This window comes from Lagenorhynchus albirostris, chromosome 18, assembly GCF_949774975.1.
Source record: "Lagenorhynchus albirostris chromosome 18, mLagAlb1.1, whole genome shotgun sequence".
In the NCBI taxonomy this organism is placed as follows: Eukaryota; Metazoa; Chordata; class Mammalia; order Artiodactyla; family Delphinidae; genus Lagenorhynchus; species Lagenorhynchus albirostris.
Window position 1 is genome coordinate 17,972,662 of NC_083112.1, and position 13,318 is coordinate 17,985,979.

General features: G+C 45.6%; 1 protein-coding gene and 1 non-coding gene across 13 annotated transcripts in view; one reads left to right on the top strand and one right to left on the bottom strand.

Annotated features, from left to right (window-relative positions):
* Positions 1 to 13,318, top strand: part of RCBTB1 (RCC1 and BTB domain containing protein 1) — a 110,352-nt gene that overhangs the window by 19,627 nt on the left and 77,407 nt on the right. For 10 of the 12 annotated variants that reach the window (XM_060129587.1, XM_060129581.1, XM_060129584.1 and 7 more), the window contains 4 exons: positions 6,570 to 6,736; positions 9,393 to 9,551; positions 12,499 to 12,606; positions 13,099 to 13,241. In XM_060129587.1, coding sequence (XP_059985570.1) covers positions 6,570 to 6,736; positions 9,393 to 9,551; positions 12,499 to 12,606; positions 13,099 to 13,241 — 577 coding nt within the window. Of the gene's footprint in view, positions 1 to 6,569; positions 6,737 to 8,666; positions 8,769 to 9,392; positions 9,552 to 12,498; positions 12,607 to 12,973; positions 13,075 to 13,098; positions 13,242 to 13,318 lie in introns of those variants that run through there. The other 2 variants (XM_060129590.1, XM_060129591.1) reach the window with 2 other exon arrangements.
* On the bottom strand, positions 542 to 648 carry LOC132509052 (U6 spliceosomal RNA). Its single transcript, XR_009536873.1, has one exon. It is a non-coding gene; the product is annotated as a U6 spliceosomal RNA (small nuclear RNA).

Sequence of the window (13,318 nt, forward strand, 5' to 3'; positions counted from 1 at the left end):
CTTATACAACTGTTTGTTTTCCTGGGCTTACCTGTTTTTCATAAATGTATGCTGGAACTCTTCTATAGCGCAGTATTTTTTTTTTTTAGCATCTTTATTGGAGTATAATTGCTTTACAGTGTGTGTTAGTTTCTGCTTTATAACAAAGTGAATCAGCTATACATATACATACATCCCCATATATCCTCCGTCTTGTGTCTCCCTCCCACCCTCCCTATCCCACCCCTCTAGGTGGTCACAGAGCACCGAGCTGATCTCCCTTTGCTATGCGGCTGCTTCCCACTAGCTATCTATTTTACATTTGGTAGTGTATGTATGTTCATGCCACTCTCTCACTTTGTCCCGGCTTACCCTTTCCCCTCCCCGTGTCCTCGAGTCCATTCTCTAGTAGGTCTGCATCTTTATTCCCGTCCTGCCCCTAGGTTCTTCGTAACATTTTTTTTTTTAATTCCACGTATATGTGTTAGCATACGGTATTTGTTTTTCTCTTCTGACTTACTTCACTCTGTATGACAGACTCTAGGTCCATCCACCTCACTACAAAAATATGGAACGCTTCACAAATTTGCGTGTCATCCTTGCGCAGGGGATATACTAATCTTCTCTGTATCATTCCAATTTTAGTATATGTGATGCTGAAGCGAGCACCAGTATTTTTTTTTTTAATTTTTAATTTAATTTTATTTTTGGCTGTGTTGAGTCTTCACTGCTATGTGCGGGGTTTCTCTAGTTGCAGCGAGTGGGGGCTACTCTTCGTTGCAGTGCCTGGGCTTCTCATCGTGGTGGCTTCTCTTAGTTGCAGAACATAGGCTCTAGGCGCGCAGGCTTCAGTAGTTGTGACGCGCGAGCTCTAGAGCGCAGGCTCAGTAGTTGTGGCGCAAGGGCTTAGTTGCTCCACGGCATGTGGGATCTTCCCAGACCAGGGCTCGAACCCATGTCCCCTGGGTTAGCAGGCAGATTCTTAACCACTGCGCCACCAGGGAAGTCCCTATAGCACAGTGTTGCTTCTGGGCACCTCTGAGCATATCAGTACATCTCCGGAGTGTTCTGTCCCCCTACTCTAGCCTGGACTGGTCACTCTAGGCTGTTGCACAGCCGTCGGCCTAAAACTTCATTTCACCGTCATCCTCGGATGTCCCTTCTTTGTTCTTTCTGGATCCTTTGTCCTTTCTGGATCCTTTGTCCTTTCTGGATCCCCTATTTTTTGTGTCCTGTGTCTTCCTCCTTGGATTATACCCTCATTTGGGTGAAACACATCCCTAGTAGCTTCTCAAGGAAGCAGGTGTGAGAGAAATCTTTGAGACACTGTTTTAAAATGCCTTTATTTTACCCATGCCATTGATCAGTGATTTGTCTGAGCAAAATGAAAAAAAAGGTACAGTATTTTCTGTTCCAGTCCTTTAATACTATTTTGAGTATTTGCCTCTACTACCTGGTATGCAAGGCTCAGTCCAGAGTAAAGGATCTCTTCCTGCTAGGACCCCATTTATAGCCCCTGAGGCTACTGGCATTGCTCCAGTGTAATCCCCTTGCTAGCTCTGTGGGGGGGGAGGGGAGTTTTCCCTATAGCCATCTGCAGTCCCTGGCTCTCTTGTTGACAGAATGGTTCTTGTTGGCATTTTGTGCCTCTCAAAGTGCAAGAGAAATATGTCTAGATTCAACCCACCTCTGCATTGCTGCAGCCCCACCGTGCCCATTCATTCCATGGACCCAGGTGGCCGCGTCAAGGGAGTGCACCAAATGGTCCACTTGGTGGTTCCAGTCAGCTTCTTGTGATGGGCATCAACGTGTCCTACTTTAATGTGCCTCTTAAATTCCCAGAGTGATTCCATAGGGCCATGCCCCATGTGGGCATCCCTTTAACAGTCTAGTTTCCATTGCTCATCTACCTGACCATACAGCCAGGCTATTGGCTATAGCCCATGAGTTGGTAAAGACCCAAACATACGGGTTTTTACCATTGCTTAATTCTTCCATCACTGCTCGGAAAACAGCCTGCGGTTCAGCCCACTGCACTGATTTATTCTTGATTCCTTCAGTCAGTCTTGCCATCCACTGGTCTTAATGTGGGCGCTCTCCAAATGGGATATTGTCCATTCACCTTGGAACTGTGTCTGTAAAGCAAGCGGCTCTTTGGTGTTCAGTTAGAGCTTCACAGGGCATGTCCACAAGGCAGTGGGTTCCAGCAGCTCCTCAGGCAGCTCCAAAGTCGGTTCTAGATGAAAAGAGGTTCCCTGCTCACGCCTGTCTGCATCCCCCCAGCAGCACACTGCCCTGTAAACCATTTCCGTTTTATTACGAAACTCTTCGGGGCACCGCCTTTCTTATTAGAGGGCTTCTCTGACACCACCCAGGAGGTTATGGGCATCTGAGGTCTCATGATTATTTTGTGTCCTTCAATCATTGAGGCAGTCTCAATTAATGCCCAGGCTACTAATTTTCTCTCAAATGGTGTGTACCAGACAGCGGCATCTGGGAATTTTCTGGTCTAAAATCCCAGTGGTCACTGCTGGGAGGTGCTCCCGGGTTTGCCATAAGCTCCTCTTGCGGAGTGCAGGTGGCAGATACCCTCAGAATCATATCTGATGGGGCCGTAAAGCCCCGTAAGCCCTGGGAGAGCTGCCGCCCTCTGCTAATTCAGACATGGGCTGCTCTTGCGCAGGTCCCCACTCAGATACTGCTGTCTTTCGGGTAACCTTATAGATGGGAGCTAGCGTGGTTTCCAGATGTGGAAGATGTATTCTCCAAATGCCAGGTAAACCACCCAGATGCTGGACTGCTGCTGCTTCTTTGGTCCTAGGGGTGGGCGGCGACAGCAGTTTAGTTTAGCCTCTGGTGGAATGTCCTTCATGCCTTCGGCAGGTTATTCCTAAGAATTTTACTGTTGGGGAGGCCCTGGGACCTCTGTGGGATTTATTAACCAGCCCCAGTGGGTCATGTGTGTCACCATGGCATTCACATCACTCCTTGCCTGCTCTTCAGTTTCCAACATGGTCATAATGTCATCAGTATAGTGTATGATTGCACTTGAGACCTGTGTCAAGTCCAGATCCCTTCTGACCAAATTGTGACAGTAAGCTTGTGAGTTCAGGTAAACCTGTGATGACACAGTAAAAGTAATCTGGGATCCTCCCCACATGAAGGCAAACTGCTGCTGGCTTTTTTCTGAGATCGAGAAGGAAGCACGTGCAAGGTCAGCCCCTGGGTTCCTGCTTCTGCTGGCCCGCTGCATCTTCTCTGAGGCTGAAGCCACGACCGGAACTGCTGAGGCTGTAGGCGGCACAACTTTATTTACGCCTCCATAGCCTACCCTTAGCCCCTAGGAGCCACCTGCCTTTTCCCCAGGCCTCACAGGGCTACTGTATGGTGAGTGCATTGGTACCAGTGTTCCAGCTTTAATTAAAATGGTGAGCTCTTTCTGTCCACAAGGTGTTCTATATTTAAGTTCAGCACCTGTGCAGGCTCAGGCAGTTCTAGTGGTTCCTATCTAGCGCCCAGTAAAACCGGCCTGAGGGCAGATTTACACGCCTTCTGTTTTACAATGTTAGGTTGGGGAAGCAGTCCCCAGTCCGATGTAGTATCCATCCCAAGACTCCGTTCAGGTAAGGGGGATGCGTCCACATCACACAGAATCTGTTCCAAAACCCCAGTTTTCATTCAGATGTTCACTTGAGTCCCATCAACTGTTACCCATCTGTATCCCCCATTCTAACCTTAGCTGTTAAGACTTCACCAACAGGTTTTGGAATCACAGTGCATTGGGGTCCTGTATCAGAAAAGTTTCCTCTCCTCCCCAGGGCTGTTTCACCCACACATGTGCTTATGCCCTTGGGTGCCTTGCTGGGGGTCGGGCCAGAAGATCCTGGCCCTTACGGCAACCTTTATCTTGATTAATCTTCCTTACCATTGCCCCAGGGCATTCCTGGTCAATTTTCTTATCTTAATCTTTACCTTCTGGCTTTTTAATGCCTTCCAAGCTGGGATAAATAGAGCGGACTTGTTTGGGGCCCTTTGATTTTAGAGACCAACATGGGGTCCCATTGGTTCACCAGTCTCTGGTCGTGCTGCAACCACACCTTGCTTTCAACTGCATCAGCATCCGATTTATTCATCCCACTTTGTAACAACCGTTTGAAGACTTTCGCTCTGCTGGGGTGAGTCCCTTGATTCTCCCCCCTTTATCTTTCCCTATTTTCATAATTAATGTTCTTAGTAAGGCCCCTATGGGGAAGTTGAGATAGCAAATTAGATAAGGTGTCTCAAACTGTTTGATTTTGTAGCAGTAAAGTTACATGAGGTGCCCATGTAACAGGGACCCCCTTAATCACAGCATTTACCATAATCTGGGTAATGGGCGTATTCAGTGGGTGAACATCCCAGTCATCATAAAGCCAGTCCCACATGGCTTGCATACGAAGCATCTCAGCTGCTTCATCTGGGATGTTCCCTCTGGCATCAATAGGGGGAGCTGGGAAACCCCTCTCATCAGGATAAACAGACTTTACAGTGGCTTTCATCCAGTCCACCAACCTGGCTGTCTGCTCGGGAATAACCTCCTGAGTGTCTGGACCATGTACAGCCGCCTGTGATTGTTCAGTAGAGAGGAGTAGGTCCTGCATCAACGCAGACATGCTCTTCCACTCTGCAGCCTTCAACGTCAAAGACACAGCCCTTGAATTAGTTCCTCTCACAATCCGGTTCAGTAAAGGTTCCTCAGGAAGCTGATGATGCTGCTCCTCAAAGCAGGCCAGTTCCTTCACACTACATCGCTTGCTTTCAGTTGTTTCTTGTTTTTGCCCTTCTCCTATGGGAACTATTTTCTTGGCGACCGAGAGGTACTCGAGGTACTTTCTGTTGCGTAACATTTCCCTTTCTAGGCAGCTTTGAGGCTATTGGCTGGAGCTCAGATTGACCCAGATCTGAGCTTGAATCAGCATCAAGGCCAAGCCCTTTGTTTTGTTTTGGCTCTTGCATATGAAATAAGCGGGGAATTGTTTATTTATTGATTTACATGTATTCATTTATTTATTTGGCTGTGCTGGGTCTTAGTTGTGGCACGCAGGAGCTCCGTTGCTGCATGTGGGATCTTTGTTGCAGCACATGGGATCTAGTTCCCTGACCAGGGATTCAACCTGGACCCCCTGCATTGGGAGCGTGGAGTCTTGGCTACTGGACCACCAGGGAAGTCCCAGGGATTGTTTATTTAGTGTGCTTCTTATTTTGCATTTCCTTATATATCCATTGAGCCAACTCCTTGGGAGTTGCGTCTGCTCCCATTTCTAAACGGCATTGGTAACTTTCACCTTTAGTAACTGATTGCACCACAGCTGCAGTTTCATACCATGGTGACTAGGTAGCCATCTGGGAATCAAAGGTTCCTCATTCCTTGCCCTTTTATCCTTTGTCTTCAAAAACCACGTGTCTGTGAGCCAGGGCTGTTCTTGCAAATCCTGTTTCTGACATCAACTGAATAGAGAGTTCCTGGACCCAGTTCTGTGTGTGTGTGCGCACGCGCGCGCGTGCGTGTGTGTGTGCGTGCGTGTGCATGTGTGTGTGTGCGCGCACGCGCACGCATCCCCCAACAAGAAGTAATTCTCGGGTACCAGCACAGTGTCCAGGAATCCAACACAATTCTGATACCACCTATCCGGAGATAGAATCAGATTCCATTGGTAAAGGGCTCAGTCCCACAAGACCACCCTCCACTTCAGATGTTGGTCACAAGCCCAGGTTGTTACCTGTGCTTCTGATTAACCTGCTGCAAATCAGAGGTTCCCGCGACCCTCTCCTTGGGTTTTCCTTTGTTTTGGGCCCCGCCATGTGGCACGTGGGATCTTAGTTCCCCGACCAGGGATCGAACCCGGGCCCTCAGCAGTGGAAGCACAGAGTCCTAACCACTGGACCGACAGGGAATTCCTTCCTTGGGCTTGATTAATCTGCTAGAATGGCTCCCGGCACTCCAGAAAATCCATTTACTCACTAGATTACTGATTATTATAAAAGGATATTAAAGGATATGAGTTAATAGCCCGAAGAAAGGACCTTCTGTCCTCGTAGAGCCTGGTGCCTGGCACAGTGGCACATGTAAGTGTTCTGGTTCCCCGACATGGCAGCTCTCTGAACAGGGGCCAGAATTAGCTGTCCTCTTGGGTTTTTATGGAGGCTTCATTATATAGTCATGATTGTCTAAGTCATTGGTAGTCGCAGTTAATTCCGCCTCCAGCCCCTCTCCCCTCCAACCCTCTCATCTTGTGGTTGGCTCTTCTGGCAACAGACCCATCGTCCTTAGGTGCTTCCAAAAGTCACCTCAGTCACATAACAAAAGATACCCTTATCGTTCTCAACACTTAGGATATTCCACCGGTTTTGGGAGCTGTGAGACTGGAACTGTGGGTGAAGACTAAATATACAAGATAAGTGTATTTTTGTAATCTGGATGACCAGATACGTATTTCTTATAAATCACAATGTCACAAAAAGAAATTAAGCGTGGAAGATGAGTTGAGCAAAGTACAGGGGTTACTGTTTCTTCTTTGAGCTGATTCTTTGTGTGCGGCCATCCTGTATAGATGGAGTTGTTTATGCCTGGGGCCACAATGGATATAGCCAGCTTGGGAATGGGACGACCAACCAAGGCATTGCTCCCATCCAAGTCTGCACCAACCTCTTGATCAAGCAAGTGGTTGAAGTAGCTTGTGGCTCACATCATTCAATGGCTCTGGCAGCTGATGGAGAGGTAAGTGCCCTGCCTTTATTCTTTATTTTTAAATTGTGGTAAAATACATGTAACATAAAATTTACCATCTTAACCATTTTTAAGTGTACAGTTTAGTGACAAGTATATTCACATTGTTACGCTACCCTCACCACCATCCATCCACAGAACTCTTTTCATCTTGCAAAACTGAAACTCTGTACCAGTTAAACATTAACTCTCTCTCCTTTCTCTTACTCCCAGCCCCATGGCAAGCACCATTCTACTTTCTATCTCTAAGAATTTGACTAACTCTAGGTACCTCACATGAGTGGAATCATACAGTATTTGTCCACTGTGACCGCCTTTATTTCACTCAGCATAATATCCTCCAGGTTCATCCATGTGGCAGCCTGCAGCAGAATTTCATTCCTTTTTAAAGCTGAATAATGTTTCATTGTCTATTTCGTTTACCTATTTATCTGTCGATGAATATTTGGGTCATTTCTACCTTTGGCTATTGTGAAAGTGCCTTGCTTTTCAAAAAAAATGACCATATTTGTACTTGGATATGGTGTGAACATAGCAGCCCCGTGTGCGTCGCTAAGAACAGTATGGGAATGAACCCTTTTCCTAATACAACTTATATTGTGTGATCAGGACCACTCTTTTGAAGACAGTAGAGTTAATTCTTAAGGCAGTTGAGTCTCATGCTTTTTGCTAAGATTACAAATCAGATGTGTATGACAGTGTTCTATACTTTTGTTTTTTTAATGACCCCCATCCCCTAAGGTCTATTTTGTTTTTCAGTAAATGTAATGATGTCATAGAAAATAACTTTACCAACATTCCAGTAGGTTCTGAACAACCTGTTCACCCCCCCAAGTTCCATGCTTATCTTAAATGTTACTCATCCTGTTGGTGCTACCTTCCAGTCTTTTGTATCGTCTTGTTCCTCTCCATCTCCATCACCTTAGGTCAGGCCTTGTCATCTCCTGGACTGTTGCCATGGTCTCTTTTATTCTATAGCTTTTTAGTTGGTCTGCCTGTGCAGTATTACTTCTCTGCCCCCGGTGATTTATGAAATGCAGATCAGATCAGATCGTTCCCTGTTTAAAGTCCTTCAGTGCTGTTACCGTGATTTTACTAAGTAGGGTAGGTTATGGGTGAACAAACCAAAGCACCTTAGGGAGATCAAGGTTTCATGGCTGGGATGTGCTGGAGCCAGGCCTAGCAGGCTTTATGTGCAGAATCTGCTGTTCCTAGTCTGTTTCTTGGTTAGTGGAACCCTCGTCCCCATTTTTAAAATAAAAGGCAACTGCATTGGAAGGGAACTTGGGATATTTGAAAAGAAGTGCAGAAGAATGATGGTTGAAATTAGAACTTGCTAATTTGTGCAGCCTGGATTCCTGGTTTATTTTAACCTGAAGCATATGCTACTTTGGATAAATATTTGCATTATTACACTAGCTAGTCCTGTGAATCCACTTTCAGGAAGTATGGCAGGTTATTTCTTTTGTGCCTATAAAATGAACCTGTAGCACATAATTCTTTTTAAGACATCAGCCGTGGGTTTTAAGACATCACGTGGGCAGCCTCAGACACGTGAACTTAGATAGAAAGTGCTGACAGAGGAAAAGAGAATTGTGGAAGCCGGAACTCAGGATGTGTGAGGACCACTTCCCACAGGCAAGTGAAGGGGGTGAGAGGGGTCCTTACAAATTCTCCTAGTGATGGAGGAAGTTATCTCCTCTGCTACCAGCATCCCCCGTCCTCTGTAATTCTTCTCTCTGGTCACACTCTTGTTTGATAGGCTCAGTTAATAATTAACTTAAAGTGATTTTTAGTTTTGTTTTTCTTCTTTAACTTTGCGTAGAGCTCTATTTGTGTCTCCCTCCCTTAGAAATCTGGTTTTCAGGTTACGGCCGATCACAGGCCAAAAGGAAGCAGGATGCAGTTGAGGAGGGGAGCTGCTTGGAGCTGACAGACAGCAAATGAGAACTCAGAAAATGTCATCAAGAATAGCCTAACAACCCCATGTCATTCCTGTAGGGACAGCATCTCCTTAGTACTTGTGAGCATGACTGTGTTAGGACGTGGAACTATGATTGATAATTACAATGATGGTAGGCTTGTGTCATCAGGAAAATTTATATAATGTCTCCTTTTGGTGATTAGTGAGAGAGGGAAAAGCATAGTATGGTTTCAAAAGTTTCGATGAAAAAAAATGACTATTTGTGCCCAGAGAGTTAGGCTGAATTTTTCATATCACTGTGGCATACTGATGTGGCATATACCTCATTTCCTGTTGATGCCGGATTAAAAATCCTATATAGCTGCCATAATTATAGTGGCAGTATAACGTAGTGGTTAAGAGCGCTGCTCGACTGACTGGGTTCAGATTAGTAGTAAATTCTGCTTGCTAGCTGTGGAGTCTCAAGCAAGTCACTCAACCTCTCTGTGTTTCTATTTTACATGTATAAAATGGGGATGATACTAGTACCTATCCCAGGGTCATCTTACAGGATTACTATGAGGATTAGATGGGTTAATGCATGTAAAGCACTTAGGACCATTTAGCACATTGTAAGTACTCATTAAGTGGGTTTATTTTTATTTTATGATTGTTACTGTGTGTTAGAGGTAGAATTTTCACCCTTACTCTTCTTTCTTTTTCTTTTCCCCTTCTGTTGTGTAGGTGTTTGCTTGGGGCTATAACAACTGTGGCCAGGTGGGATCAGGATCTACAGCAAATCAACCAACTCCTCGCAAAGTTACAAACTGTTTACATATTAAGAGGGTGGTTGGCATTGCCTGCGGTCAGACCTCGTCCATGGCTGTTCTGGACAATGGTGAGGTGAGCGATGTCTGCATCCCCCTTTCTCCTCCTACCTCCTCCTTCAGTGAAATGTCCTTTTCTTTCCAGGTAGATTCTGGAAGGAAGAGTGCTTTGTTTTCATAGCTCCTTAGACAGTTAACTGATTGAGGTTGTAACCACAGGATGTTTGCTCCTCATCATGAATTTTTAAATTCCAAGATTTATCTGCAAGTAAAGGTTCTAATGTGTTTTTGCCAGATCCAGATAGCCCAATGCTTATAGGTATTTGTTTGTGGTTTAATGTAGTAGATAAAAGAATTTAATACTACCTCTTTCTTCCAATGAAAAAGTGAACTATGCACTCTTTTTTTTTTTTTTTTTTTTAAGTGAGAGCAGGTTTATTTAGAGAGATACTCATTGCATAGAGAGAATGCGGTCCATCTCAGAAAGTGAGAGCGGCCCTGGGAGAAACACACTCCACTGACAGAGTGTGCGGGCCATCTCAGAAGGCAAGAGGCAATGTGCACTCTTTAAAGTTAGCTGGTGATGTTTATAAGCAGTAACTCTAATGGGCGTGAAGGCTCTGTACCTACCTACATCTGGAATGTTTGTCCACAGGAAGAAGCAACTTGCAAAAGGAGAATTTTTGGTCCTGATTGTTATTGGCTACTTTTAAAAACCCACCTTTCAGTGACCTTCTACCATAGTCACCTTTGAGCTGATCGTTATTTCTATAAAATAATTCTGGTTGAAGCTTCTATGTCAATGGACTTGTTACCACCTGTGCCCGTTTCAGTGCACAAAAATTATTCAGAGATGCTTCTTTGGACACAGACGTACGGCGTCCTGCATTGGGGTGCGAGGGTGGTTTAGAGTTTACTGAATGCTCGGCTTTGTTAGCTCACTTTTTTTTTTTTTTTTTTTTTGCCATACGCGGGCCTCTCACTGCTGTGGCCTCTCCCGCTGTGGAGCACAGCCTCCGGACGTGCAGGCCCAGCGGCCATGGCTCACAGGCCCAGCCGCTCCGCGGCATGTGGGATCTTCCCGGACCGGGGCACGAACCTGTGTCCCCTGCATCGGCAGGCGGACTCCCAACCACTGCGCCACCAGGGAAGCCCTAGCTCACTTTTTGAATCAATCCTGATATCACGCCAGAGGGCTTCCGAATTCCTTGGGATAGTCATCTAACATCCTCCATTCCAGTATTTTCCACTTCTTTATTTTAAAAAATAAATTTAATTTTAAAATTATTATGTGATTATTTCAACAAAGGAAAACAAATGAAAGATACAAAGTAAAAAGTGAATACCTTTCCTTCAGTTTTGTTAATAGTTTGATGTATATCCTTTTGGACTTTTCTGTATAGTTAGTTATGTATGGTTGAGTATAAGTACCTTCTTTAAACAATGGGATTGTTATACCTACTGCTTTTTTCGGCCAGTCTGCAGCTTTTCTGCTTAACAACGTATGTTTTACCTGAATCTATTATCAGACCATTGATAGTTGCTTCCATTATAATAGTTGCTTAGTTTTCTTTGTATGGGTGTTGGTTTTCCTTGTGCACATGACCCGCATCCAGAGCTCTCCTGATGGGCCTTTCAATTGTTCTTTATATTTGTTTATAAACATTGTTGCACTGCTTTTCTGTGTTACTGTTTGTGAGTGTGTATATCTTTGCACACTCATGCAAGTATGTCTATAGAATAATTTCCCAGAAATAGGATTTCTGGGTCAGGGAGTATGTCATTGGAATTTTTGATAGCTATTGCCAAATTTCTCCCCAGAAAGTTCAAACCTATTAGACTTCTGGCATTGAAAGTGCTTGTAACCATCTCTTGTTAGTACCCTAAACTCCACGTCCCCTTTTTCCCTCTGTCACCCTGACTGGAAAGGCCCTCGCCGATGCCCGTTTGCCCTGTGTTGCCATGGGGCTTGTTGCCACCCATATCTCGTGTTTCTGATTTGAGCCAGGCCTTTTGTCTGTTCCTGACCAGTACTTTACCCATGTCCCATGCTGGTCATTCTAAACCTTTAACACTCGCTGTCAAACCTATGCCCAGCTCTGCTGCTTTCAGCTGATGACCCCCTCTTGCTTAGGGCGTCTAAGGGATCGCCACATTCCCTTTTGTCTCCTTCTTTAACCTCTTTCCTGGTCCCTCTGTGGTGCCGCTGTCACCGCCTTCATTGGACCCTCATCAGAGCTCACCTGTTTGCTGATGGGAGATGAGGTTATATGTCGAGGTCTCCCTGCCTCTGGTCTTACACACCGCAGTCACCCTTCATGTTGCCGCCAGCGAGATCTTTCCAGAATACAAATTGGTCATATTGATCTCAGTTTTGGAATATTTCAGTGGGAGATGCACAGATGCATTGCACTTTCCTCGGTTTGTGTTTTGGCCCTTTGGGCCCTTACCTTTCCTTCTGTTCTCTCCCCAGCCGCCACCCCAGCTGTCTCCAGCACATTCTGTGCCCTCCCCCTGAAGTGCCTTCAGCCCTGCTCAGACCTCTGCTTTCTGAAAAGTCTTGCCTAAACTTTCTTCTGTGGCTAAATCCTCTCTCCTCTCTACCTGTAGTACCTTGATTATCTCTCTATTATAGCACTTGCCGCCTGGCTGCAAAAAAATTGCATGTGTCCGTCTCTCCTGTTAAACTGTTTCCAAAGACTTATTCCTAGTACCTTTCACAAGGTCCTGAGATACAGTAGGTACTTAGTAATTGTTAATGAGCCTCAGCTTCCTCATGCCTAAAACAAGAGTTCATGACTTGCCCAAGGCTATCCAACTAGTAAGCTATGGAGTCTGCTAGATTCTGTCATCCCTACCCCTAAAGTATCTTCTATTTGGAGATCAGTTGTAGGGTCACATTTAGTGGAATATGAGTGTTGGAAGTGAAAAAAGTATCTGATTTGTTTAGATGGATGGCATTTTTAGCTCTTCCCGCTTACCAGCAGTTTTAAAAGCCTGTTCTCCCCCTTTCTCTGTCGAAGGTGTACGGCTGGGGCTACAACGGCAATGGTCAGCTCGGCTTGGGAAACAACGGCAATCAGCTGACCCCCGTGAGAGTGGCAGCTTTGCACAGCGTTTGTGTGAACCAGGTATGTATGGTGGACCCTTAGGTGCTCGTCCCCATCTATCTTCCCTGCTCTGACTTGGCGGAATAGTTGCAGGCTCTTGGTTCCCCGACCAGGGATTGAACCCATGCCTCCTGCAGGGGAAGTGTGGGGTCCTAACCACTGGACCGCCAGGGAATCCCCAGAGATTTCCTCTTTAGTAAGTCTTTTCGAGGAGTACCCCGGGCCTTCATCTTCCACATGTGACATTATACCTTCCCTAAACGCCCGTGATGGGAAGCAAGGCCGTGGTGCTGGCACACTGGTCTTGATGAGTAAAAAAAAAAAAAGAATGGAAAGATATCGAGTAGTCTCGGGCATAGGCTTTTCTAATGCTTTTTTAATGTTCCAGAGAATGTCAGCCCACACCTGATGATGAATTGGCATTCTGCAGAAGCTGGCCCTAATCTTTAAGTAGATGTTTTCCCTGCCCTTCCTGTTCTCCTGTCGATGGTAACCATTTAAATTTACTTGCAGATTGTCTGCGGCTATGCACATACTCTAGCACTAACTGATGAGGGCTTGCTCTATGCCTGGGGAGCTAACACATATGGGCAGCTGGGAACTGGCAATAAAAATAACCTGCTAAGCCCAGCACACATCATGGTGGAGAAAGAAAGGTAACTTGTCAGTACCGTGTCTTGGAATTGTGTGTGCATTGGGACTTGGGACTGTGTGTGCTGGAGCTGTGGTCTTT